We start from the raw sequence: 15,470 nt of genomic DNA on the forward strand, positions 1-15,470 counted from the left end.
TTGTCCAGGTGCCATTTCATTGCCTGGGGCTCGGGGCAGGTGGAGCGAGGTCCCTGCTCGGGGGAGCACCCCCAGAACAGCCGGGGGGCTCCGGGGTGGGCTGCAGAGGGAGGCCCCAGGACCGGCCCCAGCGGTGGGGCTGCACCGGGGAGTTAACTGAGGATGCAGCGAGGAGGGAGACCGTAGTAACACCGGAGTACCGGTAACCCTGGGGCAGCTCCGCCCCTGCGCGGCCCGGCCCGGCCCGGGCGGAGCTCCGCGGTGCCCCCTCCCCTCCCCGGCGGAGCTCGTGCGCCCGCGGGGCTGGCCGGGCGGCGCGGCAGCGGCCCCTGGCGGCGGCGGGCTGTGCCGCTGCCCGCAGCCCGGCATGGAGGAGGCCGAGGGGGCTGCGGGAGGCGCGGAGCAGCGGCGCCCCCGCCGCCGGACCGGGCCCGAGCGCTCCCCCAGCCCCAGCCGCCTGGACGTGAGCTCCAGCCGCTTCGACCCGCTGCTGGCGCTGTACTCCGCCAGCACGCCGCTGCCCTTCCCCGCCGCGCCCTGCTTCAACAACCTCGCCGAGTACGAGAGCTTCCAGCGCGGCCTGCTCCGCCCGCGCGGCCGCCGCTCCGCTCCCTCCCGCCGCGGCCCGTCCGCCACCGCCCGCTCCGCCCGCCGCGGACCCCCCGCCGCCGACCCCGAGCGCATCCAGCGCCTCCGCAGCCTCATGGTCAACGCGGGCCCCGAGCAGGAGGCGGCCGAGGGCGGCGCGGCGGCCCGGCGCCGGCGGGCGCCCCGCAACGTCCTCACCAGGATGCCCCGTAAGGGCGCGGGCGGGCGGGCGGCCTGAGGGAGCGCGGCCCGGCGGAGGCTGAGGGGGAAGGCCGGGGCCGGGGCGGGCGGGAGGTGGAGTGAGGCGGCAAGTTGAGGGGTGCTGGGGTGGGGAAGGGGAGTGAGGTGGGAGGCTGGAGTGAGGGCTGTGGTAGGGAGGTGGCGGGGGGTGTGAGGGCGCGGACGGGGCCTGCGCTGGGGCGCGGGGTGTTGGAGCCAGAGGCTGTGGGGGTGCGGGGGGTCGGGGGGTGCGGGCTGGGCCCGGGTGTGGCCGGCGGCGGGGAGCTGGGACGGAGTTCGGGGGAATCGGAGGTTTGAAGAGAGCGGCGGCTGCAGGCAGTGGTTGGGTGACAGCGGGTGTGGGTGGGTCGGGGCGGGGGGGACGTGGTGGAGTTCGGTGGGAAATGGCACAAGTGCTGGGTGAGGAGCGGGGAGAACTGTGTGCCGAAAGGAGGAACGGCGCCTTGCACAGAACTGCTTACTCAGAGGTGACGCTGATTTTGTTATGGTGACGTCCTCCTCTGTTACTTGGTTAATTACGTTCATCCTCTTGATTTTGAGGAAAAAAAGGATGAGAAACTGCCGTGCTTTCAAAAGTACTATTTTTAAACCAGGAGTCTGATTTGACCCTGTGCAGCTCATAGTTAAATCATAACCGCAGCATGAGTCTGTAACGCACTGCTGTACCTTGGTTACTGACTGCACATCCTGGGGGCATGCAGACAGCGCTGGCGTTTCTAGTGGCATGATGATAGAACAGTGGGTTGAGGTGGGAGGCAGCTGTGATGTTGCTGCATTCATCACCTGTGATGATGATACAAGTTTCTTGTCTAAATTTATGCATGCAGTCAGGGTAGTAGCCCCTAAACATTAAAGGGTGCAACTTCTGCACCTACACCAAGAACCAAATGACACTGCTATCAAATGAGATGTCATTTCAGTGCCATAATTAAAAATACTGACTGTTTATTGGAATATTAGAAGTATCTCTTCTAATCACCAGCATCACCTTAATGTTCTTTTTAGAAAAAGGCAAAGCCCAAAATGTTCAATTCTGAATGCCCAAAGCAGAAAAGAAACCTCTGTAAAAATTAACTTTAGTGGTGGTCTAGCAAATAACTTATATGCTTCCATTAAAAGCATGTATTTAATATCCACACATCTAAGGCTGGACAGCGTGGACTTTGAAGAAGACTGGCACAACTGACACACAAAGTGCTATTCAGCAGTCTGGAGAGTTTTAAGAATAATTTATAGCCACAATTGTGTGCTTCCCTGTAAGTCGGGGGCCTGTCTGCACAGCAGGTGAGTCAGCGTTTCACGCTTGGATTCTAGGGCGGTAGCTACCTCTGAAAGTAAGTAAGTGTGATACGTGGTTTACTGCAGCCCGCAGTTGTGATGCTGTGCTCCCAGGTAGCTGTGACGAGGTATGACGTGTTCCTTAAATTCAGTGTGTCAGAAATGTAAAACGGAGCCAAGTTTTTGCTTGTCATGAGGGGTGATTTCAGTAGCCATAAAAGTAAAAAGGAAGCTACTTTAGCAGTGCCTGTTTTGGATCAGTTCAGGAGAAGCTATTTCTAATTACTGTGTATTTACCAGGGGGCAGAGAACTCATGTGCAAGCAGTTACTGCAGAGTGGTTATAAAGGCGTTTGATAGTGTTCTGAGTTATTTCAACTGTTCTGACTTGCTTTGCTCTTTTTTTTTTTTTTTTTTTTTAAATCTTTCCTCTTAATAAAGTCTACCCTGAGGACAGGGACTTGAACTTAACCAGAGTTTAGATCTTTATTTTCTCCTTCCTGGGGTACTTGCTCTCTGGCTTACAGTAGTTTTCCAGTCATCTTCAGAATCCTGGTATTAAGCATGTGCTTATTTTATACAAATAGGGACTGGATTTTGAGTACAAAACCAACTAGGTAACTCTTTTCCCTACGGATTGAAAAATTATTAATACTGGTACTTAACAGCATCAGAAGCCAGAGGCTAATGTAGCTGCATGCAGGGCCTGGGCATTACAGGCTTTGATGCTTGCAGCAGAGGTATGTTGCAAAAATAAATTCCTCGCATTGCTGGTTTTGTTTTTTCCTAGAAGTGGATATCAGATTGTTGAAAGGTTTTTGGATTATGTGTTCTGCCCTTTTGATCAGGTGAAGTTGGAGGTTTGCCCTGGTGAAGCAGGAACCTTATGCAGCAAAGAAAAGTAGGAAGAACATGTATCGTCTGGATTTGGTGGAGCTGTGAAGTAGTGTTTTCCACCAGGCCTAACGGGGTGCCGACAAGCAAAGGCGTAGCTGGAAATAAAGATTGCACTTGGATTCTTATGAGAAGTTGTAGATAAAGTTCCTATGTAAAAGGAACATAAGAATCTAAAATCTAAATCTAAAATAATCCTGTAAATTCTCAGAGTTGGTTAGAAAAAATACTGTTACCTGATGATGGTGTCATCTGTGGTTCCCATGATGGACCTGTGAATTCAGAACGTAAGTTCGCCATCAGTTAGGCTGAAGGAAGCACAGAGACTCATGAAAAGACCCCATAAGCAAAGCTGGGAGGTACTGAGACAGCTTATGCTCTGTGTGAAAGCGATTTTCTCCAGCTGGAGAAGGCTGGCAAGAAGACAGTGGATCTCAAAAAATAAATGTGATTAGGTTAATGCGGAGGAAACTGCTTTAGATTTCTCTGCTGTGCCTAAGCATTACCATGCAGCCAAATACTGCAGGTCAGCTGTCATACGGTAACGTTTTACACTCACAGGATGCATTTTGTAGCGTGTAGATCAAACCTTGAGTATGTAGTCCCTAAAGCGCAAGGTGGGAGGTCATCTCTGACTCAGCTATTTTTATTAATATGAAGAACTGTGAGATTTTAGACCAGTACTTTTCCCTGACTCTCAGTAGGATTTGTACAGCAATCCTGTGCCTGTGTTTGCACGAGCGAACAGGTAGCTGTAATTTATCACTGGAATGGCTTCACCATGGCGTGGGTGGAAGTTGTAAAGGAAATAATATTTATCCCTCTAGATAATTTACACTTGCAAAGATTTCTAGTGTGCAGATAAGGCTTGTGTTTGTATGTTTTACTGAATGCCTTTGGGTTTACCCTGACTAAAAGCATTATTGTTCTGCGGTTTAGCATGGTTTCATTGGTGGCTGCTGCTTATAGTAATTTTATTTCTTTGCCAAAGACTTGCATATCTTTGAAGGGTGAAGACTTGTACATCTTTGAAGGATGTTCAGCTGGCTGCTGAAAGTTTTAACTGAAACAATGAATTTTCATCAATTTAAACTGATCCAATTTAGTTAGTTGAAGAACTTTGAGTTATCTGTTGCTTGAGAAATCTTGTAAAGAAAAGGGACACATCTGATACAATACTTAATTAACATTGTAACTAATCTGAGGTAGCCTTAACTAGGCATTTATCTTTTCTGCAAAACTATCTTTGTGAGCTTCTGTGAGCTTTCTGTTCCCTCTGAATCACTTTTATTTAAGAGTAGCATTACTTAGTATGTTTTTGAAATGTAGCAAAAAGATATTCAGCTAAGGCTGATTTTGCTGTGGGTTACATCAAGCAAAACCTTCATATTTTCTAAAGTCTTTACTGTCTCCACTGTAAGGAGAGTTTTGGTAGTCTAGTAATTACGACCGCAGTGCATTACAGTGCTCTGGGGCTTCTCATTTCTTTTGCTGTGAAGACAAGTGTTGTAGCAAGATCTGCTGTACTTCTACATAGAGTAGATTTCTACTTTTTTTTTCATATATATATTTTATTGAAGACCAGTGATATTCTCTTTCTGTTTTAGTCCATGAAGGCAGCCCGCTGGGGGAGCTTCATCGCTGTGTCCGAGATGGTGTAAGAATCAATGTCCATATCCGCACTTTCAAAGGGCTTCGTGGAGTCTGCACGGGGTTTTTGGTTGCATTTGACAAGTTCTGGAATATGGTAATTATTGTTCCAGCCCTTGATTTATAACTGCTATATTAAAAACTTGAAATTTGCAATAGGTTTAAGCAAACTACATTATGAGAAGATTAATGTGGTATTGTGGTTCATAAAGCTAATTTGCTCTGGCACTGAGTGCTGGGTTTCAGACTTAAGTAGTGCTTGGTGTTGGATTGGTACATCTGAGAGGTGCCTAGCCATCTTAGAGAAGGTTTTAGGTGAGAGAGAAGCTTTGGAGCATTCCCAATGTCTTCAAAGGTTTTCTGTAAGAACCCAGGAAGGTGGAATATGAGGAACATCAGAAGCTTCCAAAGCTTTCTTTGCAAAACACAGTCTTCTTACAGTGGTAGCCACTTCTCTGTTTTCTTTCACTAGCACATCGCTGGGATGTCAGTGGCAAAAGCTTTTCCCTGTGCTCTACCTCATGAAGATCTTAGACAGTGGATGGAAAAGCAGCTAGTAAATATTTGTAAGCCTGGGGCTGTGAAGAGTTTCGAAATAGAGGGGGAAGTGGGACAGATTTTGCAGGCAAGGCTCACAAAGATTTTGCAAGGAATGCAGAAGGGATGCTAGGCTTTGCTGTTGCTTTTATACCGCAGTAAAACTTAGAAGACTAAGAAGCCAGCTCCAAAGCACAGCTTGTTCCCTGGATGGATTTCCTCTCAGATAGAGCATAATTTCGTAATAACATGACACAAAGCTGGTTCAAAGCTTCTTCATGTTTTCTTTTAATTTTGGCCTTTCCGTTTCTTTTGTCACCTTCTAGGCCCTGACTGACGTGGATGAGACATACAGGAAACCAGTAACAGGCAAAGCTTTCTACGCAGAACCTCAGCTCTCACTAACTCGGGTACGTAACCATCTCTAGTTTTCATTGGTTTTTAGTATCTCCTTTTTCAAAGCAGTAAAAGAGGAGGACTGATTGGAAAACTATATTTACATTTGAAATATTTTACCTCCTTTTGTTACAGATGACTCTAAAATAACTTGAACTGGGGGGAAAAACCCCAGTTTTCTGACCTTTTTGAAAGTACTTTGGCCATAGTTCAGTTTTACAGAAGTTCCACTTTAGAGTTCCTAATACCAGATCACAGTTGCTGCCACTGCCTAGTGCAATGTGTTGACCTTCTATAAGTTCACTGTGTGTTTTTTTTATTTATTTATTCTGTGCATTTTTTGCACCCATGACTGATCCGGTCCACATCTGTCCTGCCAGGTGATTTGGCAGTGCCCTAACTCTGATATTAATGTTCATGGAATGACAGTCTTGGTCTCCAGCCAACCAAACGTCTGTTTGGTGACTTGAACTTCTAGTCTAGGTACCATGATGCCCAAGATTCTGTATGTTGCTCCAAAGCAAGACACTCTCTAGGATCCAGCTGCAAAAAAAGATGTTTATGAAGTTGAGAACTGAAGAGATGATAGATGACCTTCTGAACAATGAAGGAAAAATATGTGGCAGGGCTGTGCCTGTTGAATGGGATAGCTCTGGGCCTTTTGAACATCAGAGAAGCATCACAAAAACTTTTAAACAGTTTCATTGTGATGAATTTGCTTTCAAATTCCAGCCATTTAAATCTGTTTTCTGATAGATCCCACCCTTCCTTTGTTAAAGATTAGTTAAAAATAATCAGCTTGTCATTGTTCCTTTACCCCACTCTCACAGGGACTGGCGTTCCATCCTGTTGCTGGGAAGAGACAGGCTAACTGAGAATCCTTTTCACTCATCAGTATTTCATAAAAGCTTGCCTGGTGCCAGAGTAAAAGCAGTTTCTTTTCCAGTTTCAGCACCATGTGTTCTTAGATTAATGAGTTCATACAGTGCTTTGGATCTGCTGCTCTAGCTTTTATTATTTTTCCATTGTTTTTGGTCTGCTCACCTCCCAGAATACCCGCACAGCATCTTTTAGTTTGTTTTGGGGAACACGAAGGGTCCATCATTTTTTCAGTATACACTCTTTGCTGATTGCGGCCCCGTAGCTTAGGGATGCATGTCCTGCCTGAGGACACAGGGGTGGAGATCTCTCTAATGCTCTCTGACAACATTACAAGAGCATTGGGGAAAGTGAGCTAATGGAGCAACTCGGTAGCTTTCTGTTGTTCCTGACCAAAGTTAAATGCTGCTGCACATCGGTATTGCTCCCCAAATTAAATTCCTCGGTGCTCACGTAAAGACGCTCACGCGCACGCAAGAGATCCATTCGCTTGATGTCATGGTTTGACTTTGGCAAGAAAACATGGTATTTATTGCTGGTAAAGATTCTTCATTAATTATGTATTGTGAGCTCTTATTTGGGATGATATATGCAAATACCATGTAGAAATGCTGAACAAGCGACCTCTCTTGTTTTCTGAATGTGGTCATACACACAAATGTTCTTTTACAGCTGTTCGACAGACTCAAACTGCAGGAGTCCTCAGTAAAGAAGGGAGCTGACTCAAAGACTGTCTCAGAGGAAGCAGCCCTGACAAATGACTCTCAGACGCTGGGATTGAAAGTTGGATCAGGACGAGGGAAAGCAGAAGATGAGCGTGAGAGGCAGAAACGCTTGGGCAGAGCTGGAGAAAAGAAGATACCAGGTGACAGTTTGCATCTGTCTGCCAGAGGTGAAGCTGATGTGGGTAGCGGGACTGCCCACACAGAGGGTGCCAGTGCTGGTGGTACCCGTGCAAGGAGCCAGTCACGGAGAAAAAGGCGGCCCAAAGTGGATTATCAACAGGTGTTCACACGTCACATAAACCAGATTTTTATTCGAGGAGAGAATGTCTTGCTTGTCCATTTAGCGCATTGACTTGGCTGAGCCTTCGTCAGTGTATTTGATAGCATGAATTGCCGCTGCAGCTCTCGTCGCTATTTAGCGTTCTCATTAAGTATCATGGTACTGTGACTGGTTTCCCATTACCATAATGGAAGTAATTCTAGCTGGAGCATCCTGAGCTTGGTGCCAAAGCAGCCTCCTTAGAGCTCTGTTGGGGGTCTCAGGACAAGGTCAGCAATACAGTTGTTTCTGAGATGAGGGAGGTAAGCACAGATCCCACTGCTCCTTAAAAAGAAGCTAAATGAAGAGGGTTGAAAGAGAATTTTGGTGTACTCAGTTATGGGAGCTAATTGTGGCACACATTTAAGGATCTTAAGATTAGATCTCCACCTGAAATGAATCACAAATGCTATTTTTCACATTCTGAGTAACCTCAAGAGAAGATTGCTAATGAAATCAACAGTTTATCTGCTGTTGTTACATGGATGTCTTCTTTTCCAGCCATAATACTGACAGTCATTTTGAAATATTTTATAAAAAGGTGCAGTGACATACTACTGATGGCTGTTAGCCTCTTCTTCATAGTTAGCTCTGTAATGCTCTGTGTGATAAAAAGAGCAGTTTTCAATGAAGAGGTTTTCTCTGTGAATGATGGCAGGACTTTAGTTTGTTTTCAATGTCAAAGCTGAGGCTTCTATTTGTAATGCTGTGCTTTAGCCCTGTGTCCCCAGCAAGCAAATGTAGCTGATCCAAGGACCTCCATATTTGGAGTTTATCTGTGAATGCTGGGGATGCAGATGGAAAATTGTACTTTTACATTTCACCCATTCGCTACTTAGTGTAATAGTGAAGTTTGCAAAAATGTTGTTTTTCTTCTCAGATTTAAGTGTTTGTGCTGAGCACAATTGTACTGTATCTAAGCGCCTTCCAAGTTCCCTGTGTTGAAAATAGAGGTGCTGTGTCTCCAGGGGTTCTCTTGGAGCAGAAGTCTTCATGGGTCTTTCCTGTCTGTATGAATGATGCACCATCTAATTCCAGTTGAACTGAGCTTTGGAGGTGTGCCTGAAAATGTTTTGAAGTATAAAAGTCAAACTAAGCTCATCAGTGGTTTTATTTTAGCAAGGTTCTTAAGCTACTGTAGATCAGGCCAGGCTTCTGCAGGTATAAACTGCTTTCCAAGAGCTACATGCAGAAGTTTGAGAGTAAATGAAGCTGTTATATTATCTAGTCTGTTCCCCTAGTTGTCAAAGGACAGTAGATTTCACACTGCTATTCCTGTATTTATCTCAACTACCTTATGCTTTGCAGCAGCTCCACGTGTGTAAGATGAAGTTGGGAAATTGCCAGGAGAATGGTTAGAACTGACAATGGGTAGAACAACTTTTTAGTGCTTTATAGCAGGTCTTATATTGCATATAGAGGTCCTAAGTCCTCAAACTGCGTGACTGTACTCTCAATGACATGTATTTCTGTTGCTGCACATGCCGCATACTGCTTGCTTGTCGTTAGGGATGTGTCTGGTGCTTGGGTGAATTACAGAAATCATTTAGCAGGAGTTCCTGGACACACAAAGCAGCTGTATGCCTCTGGGGGAGCCTGAAACTTTTATGTCAACATTTCAGATGACATGGGGCTTGGATGGCTGATCAGCTCAGCCACTGAGCTGCAAACCCAAGTTCAGCCTGGGACAGAAGTGCCTCAGAGTAAAAAGTACTGTTGACGAAAATCAGTTTCATCAAGAGCGGGGAAAAAAAGGAAAAAAAAAAAGGAAATAATCTCTACAGTTTCTTATTATGCACAGCTTTATTGCTGTAATCCCTTCCTACTATGAGCTGAGACTAGGCACTGAAAAGATTCTTCTCCTTTTGTGCTGTTCTTGTTTCTTCTCCTTTTGTGCTGTTCTTGTTTGTGTTCATGTGGTCTGCAGTTCTTCCTTTTTTTTTTTCTGTCTCCTGTCAGTACTTTGTCTCCTCACAATGTTCTAAACTCTGATTTAGGAAGACTGTTCTTGTATTCACCCCTAGTTGTCCTGGCTTTCTGAACCTTTCCTGGCTGGCTTTCCATGTGGTTGCCAGCTGACCAGAACCCTCACAAATTATTAGAAACATGTAAAGCTAGAAACAAGGGGCTTATTTCTGCTCCTGACCTCTCAGCAGCTTTTATTGCAAGTGAGTATTTTTCTTCAGTATGTTTTTGGTTGTGGGTTGTTTTTTCTCCTCTGCTTTCTGACTGGTTTGCTTTTAGTTCAGTTGCTTGGGATAACTGTCTCTGCCTCTTCCATTCATGCCAAAGGCTACCGGTTTTGACACCTCTCCTCTTTCCTTCATACTTGACCGAAGGGTGTCAAATCTCCACTCAGGCCTGTGTACTATGACATCTAATTGAATTGTTGCTTTTCTTTACCTCATATTCTTAATTCCCTTTGTCTGCCTAGTTTATACTGCCTTGTGCATTAAATAAGATACAACTACCATGAATGTTCTTGTAGCTGTACTGCCCTCTTTCCTTGTCAGTTGACACTTCACCAAATTCTCAGTTGCTACTAGAAGTGTCGGTGTTCCCTTTCATCAGAAGTTCTCTGAAACCTTGCAGGTGTTTGTTGCCGCACATCTACAAGTTTATTTTTTTATTTTTTATGAAAAATGCTGGTGCTTAGACTTGCATTTGTGCCTTAATTTTTATATCATCACTGACCTGTTCTTCCAAAATCATCACCTCAGTCAACAAACCTGGTTAAGAACTATACAGTTTGTCTACTTTTTTGCTCTACCTCATTATTAAGCTGTTCCTCCTCTATTCTCATTGTTGTCTCGGTTGGTTAAAATTCTCTTTTCCAGTTTAGATTTAATGGCTTATTTGGTGGTTCTTCCTTCATTTCCTACTTTCCTATCCACCTCTCTCATTATTTCCAAGCTGCTTCCTCAATACAGCCTCTTCTACAACTTCAGATCTTCTAAAATGTTGTCCTTCTCCCTACTTTTTCTGACATTGTGTCTTTTTAAAGCCCATTATCAAAATGCTGGTTTATGAATTTTGTCTCTTTCAAGCATAGCATTTGTGATTTTGTCTCTTTCAAGCATCATGATTGTGACTAAGCAAGTGATCCTGTGTGTGTGTTGTCACTTGCATGTTTAATACTTCAGATAAAGTTGCTTTTTAAATAAAATTGAATGTGGTGTTCTGAAATGAAGTCTTCTACCTCACTTAAGTATTCATGTAAATCTGTTTAAAAAAAAAAAGAAAACAACCCTTGGAAACAAATCAGCTTTAGGTTTTTTTTATTGTTTCAGGTTTTTTCTTTCCTTGTTTTTCCTTTCCCAAACAGCATAAAATCCAGGATCTTTGTTCAAAAAGCTGTCTGCTCCTAGATATTCCTCTGTCGCTGTGGTGTCACAAAGAGCATAGTGTCTATGTGAGCATAGACACCTGAAGTCACTATGCTAAAGAATGAAGAGTAGGAGCAGGAGGCAGTCTTAAGAAACAGAGAGCTGTGTGAGAGTGAAAAAGCTTTGGGCCAAATATAAAGAACTCTCTGGAAACGATCCACATGCAGGTTGCAACCTGTCCAGTATTTCTAGGACGTTGTTCATCCTGGTGCTCAGCAGTGATTCCTAAAGCGTGTTAATGGTGAGGTGCCAAATTACTGCGAGGAGCAAAGTTTTCTGAATTACCTTTGAAGAAGGGTTGTGATAATTTGAGAATTTTTTAGAATCATTTCTGAAATATCAGGCAAATGTGAAATTTGTGAAATGTTATGATGCCAGCTGTGGAGGTGATGTAATGCAATAAATAGTCTTGGAATGTGATGTCACAGATATATCTCATGGTGTCAGCATAGATCTTTTTATTGCCAGCACAGTTCAGTAGGGAGCCAGATCTCACAGTTACTTTAGGAGTGGTAATTTTGTTTGTACGGTGATAACAATTCTAGAGACCTTTGCAGCTAGTCTGAATGGGGTTTTCATGGAACCAGAGCATAAAACCTTGCTATGCTGTGGGGATGCAGGGAAACTGGGGGGGAGAAGCAGGCTGAGCGCTGCAGTGGTGCCCTGCAGTTATGGGTATCATGACTGGGATTATTTCTTGGGAAACTCTTTTGCACAGGTCCTTTGTTTTTATCGAACACTTCTTAAATAGGGCTGTGGTAGTAGAATAGATAAGGCCAAAGGAAAAAAAGGAGCTTGTAAAAAGCGTGGGTTTAGTTCCTTCTCTCAACTGACTGGTCCAGCTTGTTAACTGCCTGAAATTTTGTTGTGGTTTTTTTTTTTTCTGATCTAGAGACAGGTGCTTAGCATGTCTTCCCCAGGTGGTTACTGCAATAGCCAGTGAGTACTGTTTTCCATCTGCTTCTTGTCCTTCAGTTTCTGGATTGGTTGTTTCTGATGCAGCTTTCCCTTCTGTGTCACTTGGAAGCAGGGCAAGGTCTCTCAGCAGGAGTAGACTTGACTGCCCACTATTTTTTCTGCCTCCCTAAGGAATGTTACCCTGGCTAGTTTTTCATCCAGATAGCCTTTGGCTGTTCTTGGTTTTCATACTATTCTCTGCAGACTTATGGAATTATTTGGTCAGAAGAATTATTTTTCTTGGACTGGTTGGAGTAAACTGATTTCTTTTAATATTTTTTATACTTATTTTCCTTCCCACAGTGCTAGGTTTTCCTAGTTTGCTGTTGCAGTCACCCACTTGCACCTGTGAATCCCTGTGGGTAAAGAAGTGTCCAGGGAAACTGAAGCAGAGAAAAAAGATGTCCAATTTTTGTTGAATTTGACATTCTGTCCAACATGCTGCCCACACCCTTGCTGTTGCTTACTGGCACTGACCTAAATGAGACAGGTGGAAAGAATGATGTCATCCAGAATCGTGAAAGAAAACGGCAAGGCAGTAGGGACAGCAAACTGAAAACACTCTGAGTTTCTGAAGATGTGTATTTCCAGGTAAACTTCCTGTCTTTGATAAAACAGATCAGAATTATAACTGCCATCTTAAACTGCAAGCTCTGCAACTGGATAAAATGGGAAGGCCCAGTACTACACCCTTTCAGAGGCAACGCCGCAGCTGTAGCACTGATGCAGTGATTCCTTCAGCCATGCAAGCTCTTTCCTGAGAAGCTGGTGAGTTGTGTATTGGTGTCTGCCTCAAAGCATGACTGCAAAATACTGCAAGTTAATACGTAGATGTTTTCTCTCCTGCCTGCATTGCAAACTATAAAACATAAATGCTAGAGTATGCATCTTCTGCAGCTCAGAACTATTTCAGTTCATGCTTTTGCTTCTTGACATTGGCTTAAAAATTTGAAGATTGTACTATAGCAATCCTAAGACTGTGTTTGCTAAAACGTTATGAAAGGCTAACGCTTACTAGAAATTATATTGAAAAACTAAGGATTACAGAATTTGTAGAATTCTTGGTGTAATTAAGGTATTGCAAACCCAAAATACCTATTCCTAAGGATATTATCAAGATGCACAAATGGAAATGTGTGAAGCCATGACTGGAAGAGGAGAGGATAAAGAAATACTTCATTTCTTCAGGTGAAGGGAGATGATCTTCCTAGAGTGAAACAGTAATTTCAAAGCTAATTTTCTCAGTTTCCAGGCTTGATGGTAGGTGGGCCTAAACAGGCCAAAACTCAAAGTGAATTAAGCATGCACAAAAAACAGAGCTCAAAGAGATGTGGCTCATTTTCCAGACTTGAGTATCAACAGTCTAACTTTACAATGAGAGTTTCTAGAGAAGCAGCTCCCGTTTACAGTCCTAATGTCTACAGCATTAGCTCCATGCAAAGTTTTCTCGCCATTATTATCCTTGCCCATAAGAAGATGACAGATACAGGGTTCGTGATGTGCTGTCCTGCATTATCTTTTTCAAGATGCTGCAGTGTGCTTGGTGGTGAGATCTGACTAGGTGGTCAGAGGAAGGCAGGGGCGGCCAGTTGCAATAGGAACTCAAGGAGAGAGATGTAAAATCTTAGTAATATCCTTCTAGCTGGTGAGCTAGAAGTCTAGTAAAGGAGGATAGAGTCCAAGCTGAGCTTCATTTTTTTAATTTACGAAAAATGTTAATACCCTGGAAGGGTGTACTTGAACCAAAGATAAGAATGTGCTCAGGTTTTCATTTGGGAACTTTAACTTGGTCAGACTTTTTTCCAGCAGTGCCTGTGTCTCACCTTCAGATAAACATTATTACAACTTTTTTTTTAAAGTATTATGCTGTTCATGTAGCCAGTAATGTTCATTTCATATCTAAAAGGTGCTTTTACGAGCCACTGTCATTAGAAGGGAACACCCATTTTCAGGAGGTTACATGTCTTTTCTTCTATCCTGACTCTATAACCTAAGATGAAATTGGGAACAGCTGGATGCAAGTAAAGCAGTTAAAATCTACTTGGACATGAAAAATTGTTTAAAAATCACAGCTTTTTCTGTCAGTTGTCGCTGATGTATCAGCAGCAAAAAGCATCAATGATTACATGGTAGAAATGTTGTGGAGAAAAATCTTTCTATTTAAGAGCATCCTTTGCTGCCATCTTTTTCACCCATTAGCAGCCTGGGCAGAAAACAAATGAGGCCACTTGGGAAGAGATAGGCAAGGCAGTCCGACCGTCCTCCTCCAGGTAGTCACTGCAGGAACAGTGCACTTGATGAAGACTTTTCTTGATGGAAAAAAAAATTTGTGTAATCTACTGTAAGTATAACATGTACCTCTCTGTATGTTTTCCCAACGATAGGCTCTTGTGGCATGCTGAAAGTGGGAAAGCAGGCCAAGAAAAAGGAGGAGAGAGGAATTACGTGACTTGGTGATAGCTCCTTGAAACGGGGAGTCGCTTTCTAGCCTGTACGCGTTGGCATCATTCAGCCAGCATCGGGCAGTTGTGCTCTATAGGTGAAGCAAGGAGGATGCAGAGACAGTTCTCAAGGGCAGCCTCTGTTACGTTGTGAGCGTTTGCACAGTGTGTGAACTGTGCCCAAGAGTCTCTGCCAGACTCCATCCCTAATAAGTCACACGTTTGATCCTGCCTCTGAAATTTTGCAGAGGAAACCCAGTGGGAGAAAAAACAAGTAGCAGATTTCCCCTTTTGAGGCAGGGGTGGTAGGAGGCTTGGTTATCCTTGTTAGCTTCCCGGGGGTGCAGGAGAAAGGACTACGTTAGTGGAGGAATATCGGAGATGCCTTGTCTCGTGATGTTTACAAGTCCTTTTAGATGTCACTGTAAGTGCTCTTGCTCTTGGCTGGTAGAAATGAAGGCCTGTCAGGGAAGGAAAATGCCTTCTGATGTTCCTGGGTAACTATTTTATTAGCTGCTAGCTTCATAGTGTACACTTGGATGACTTAGCTGAAGAAAATTAGCACACCTGAGACTTCCAGTCAGTCTTGTATTCACTTAGAATGAAAAGTAGTTTGATCAGTTTGTGTAAAAACATATCCATCCTTTTTTCCTCTCAAAAGATCAGTGCTCTCCCTCAGGAAAGAAATGAAAGCTGCTCCTACTCCTCTAGCGATTGCTTCTGATTTGTAGTTCTTCAGAGCAAAGTGCAGCTGTGTCATTGTATCTTCGGTGTGACAGATCATTCGGAGATGAGAAAATGAAAGAAGTGTTTGGTTTCTTTAAAACTAAAATGGGCATTACGAGGGGAGCAGTTGTGTTGACCTCTTTTCACTGGTGCATGCATCCAGTGTAGTCACATGGACAGGGACTTGTTAACCAATTAGTCATCTATAAAACTTCCTTAATGAACCACAGAGGAGCGGCATGACTTAACAGACTGACGTGGGATTGGAGGTCGGGTGCTGACAAATTCTGATGTCTCTACTGCCACTTGCTCACTGAACAGCCTTGGCAAGTCACTTCCCTCCCTCTCCCGTGTGCTCCACGGCTGTGATACATCTGAGAACAATCCTTGCCTGTCTCGCAAGGATTTGGGGAAGCGGTGAGTGCTATACAAGTGCTAAGTATTGTTATTAAAAC

At 44.1% G+C, this 15,470-nt stretch overlaps 1 protein-coding gene across 1 annotated transcript; it reads left to right on the plus strand.

Moving 5' to 3' along the window:
- Positions 1–366: 366 nt before the first annotated feature.
- LSM11 (LSM11, U7 small nuclear RNA associated) lies at positions 367–10,836 on the plus strand. Its single transcript, XM_068409371.1, has 4 exons — positions 367–797; positions 4,607–4,746; positions 5,513–5,596; positions 7,134–10,836. Exons 1-4 carry the CDS (start codon positions 368–370, stop codon positions 7,536–7,538), a joined length of 1,059 nt encoding a protein of 352 aa, XP_068265472.1. The 5' UTR covers position 367; the 3' UTR covers positions 7,539–10,836.
- Positions 10,837–15,470: the final 4,634 nt, after the last annotated feature.

This window comes from Nyctibius grandis, chromosome 10 (genome assembly GCF_013368605.1).
Source record: "Nyctibius grandis isolate bNycGra1 chromosome 10, bNycGra1.pri, whole genome shotgun sequence".
Classification (NCBI taxonomy): Eukaryota; Metazoa; Chordata; class Aves; order Nyctibiiformes; family Nyctibiidae; genus Nyctibius; species Nyctibius grandis.

Excerpts from the sequence above, each read along its gene's own strand:
- LSM11 (XM_068409371.1), top strand. The coding sequence starts at position 368 with ATGGAGGAGGCCGAGGGGGCTGCGGGAGGCGCGGAGCAGCGGCGCCCC. Across the intron at positions 4,747-5,512 it reads TTGACAAGTTCTGGAATATG|GCCCTGACTGACGTGGATGA; the intron begins GTAATTATTGTT and ends GTCACCTTCTAG. Across the intron at positions 5,597-7,133 it reads CTCAGCTCTCACTAACTCGG|CTGTTCGACAGACTCAAACT; the intron begins GTACGTAACCAT and ends GTTCTTTTACAG.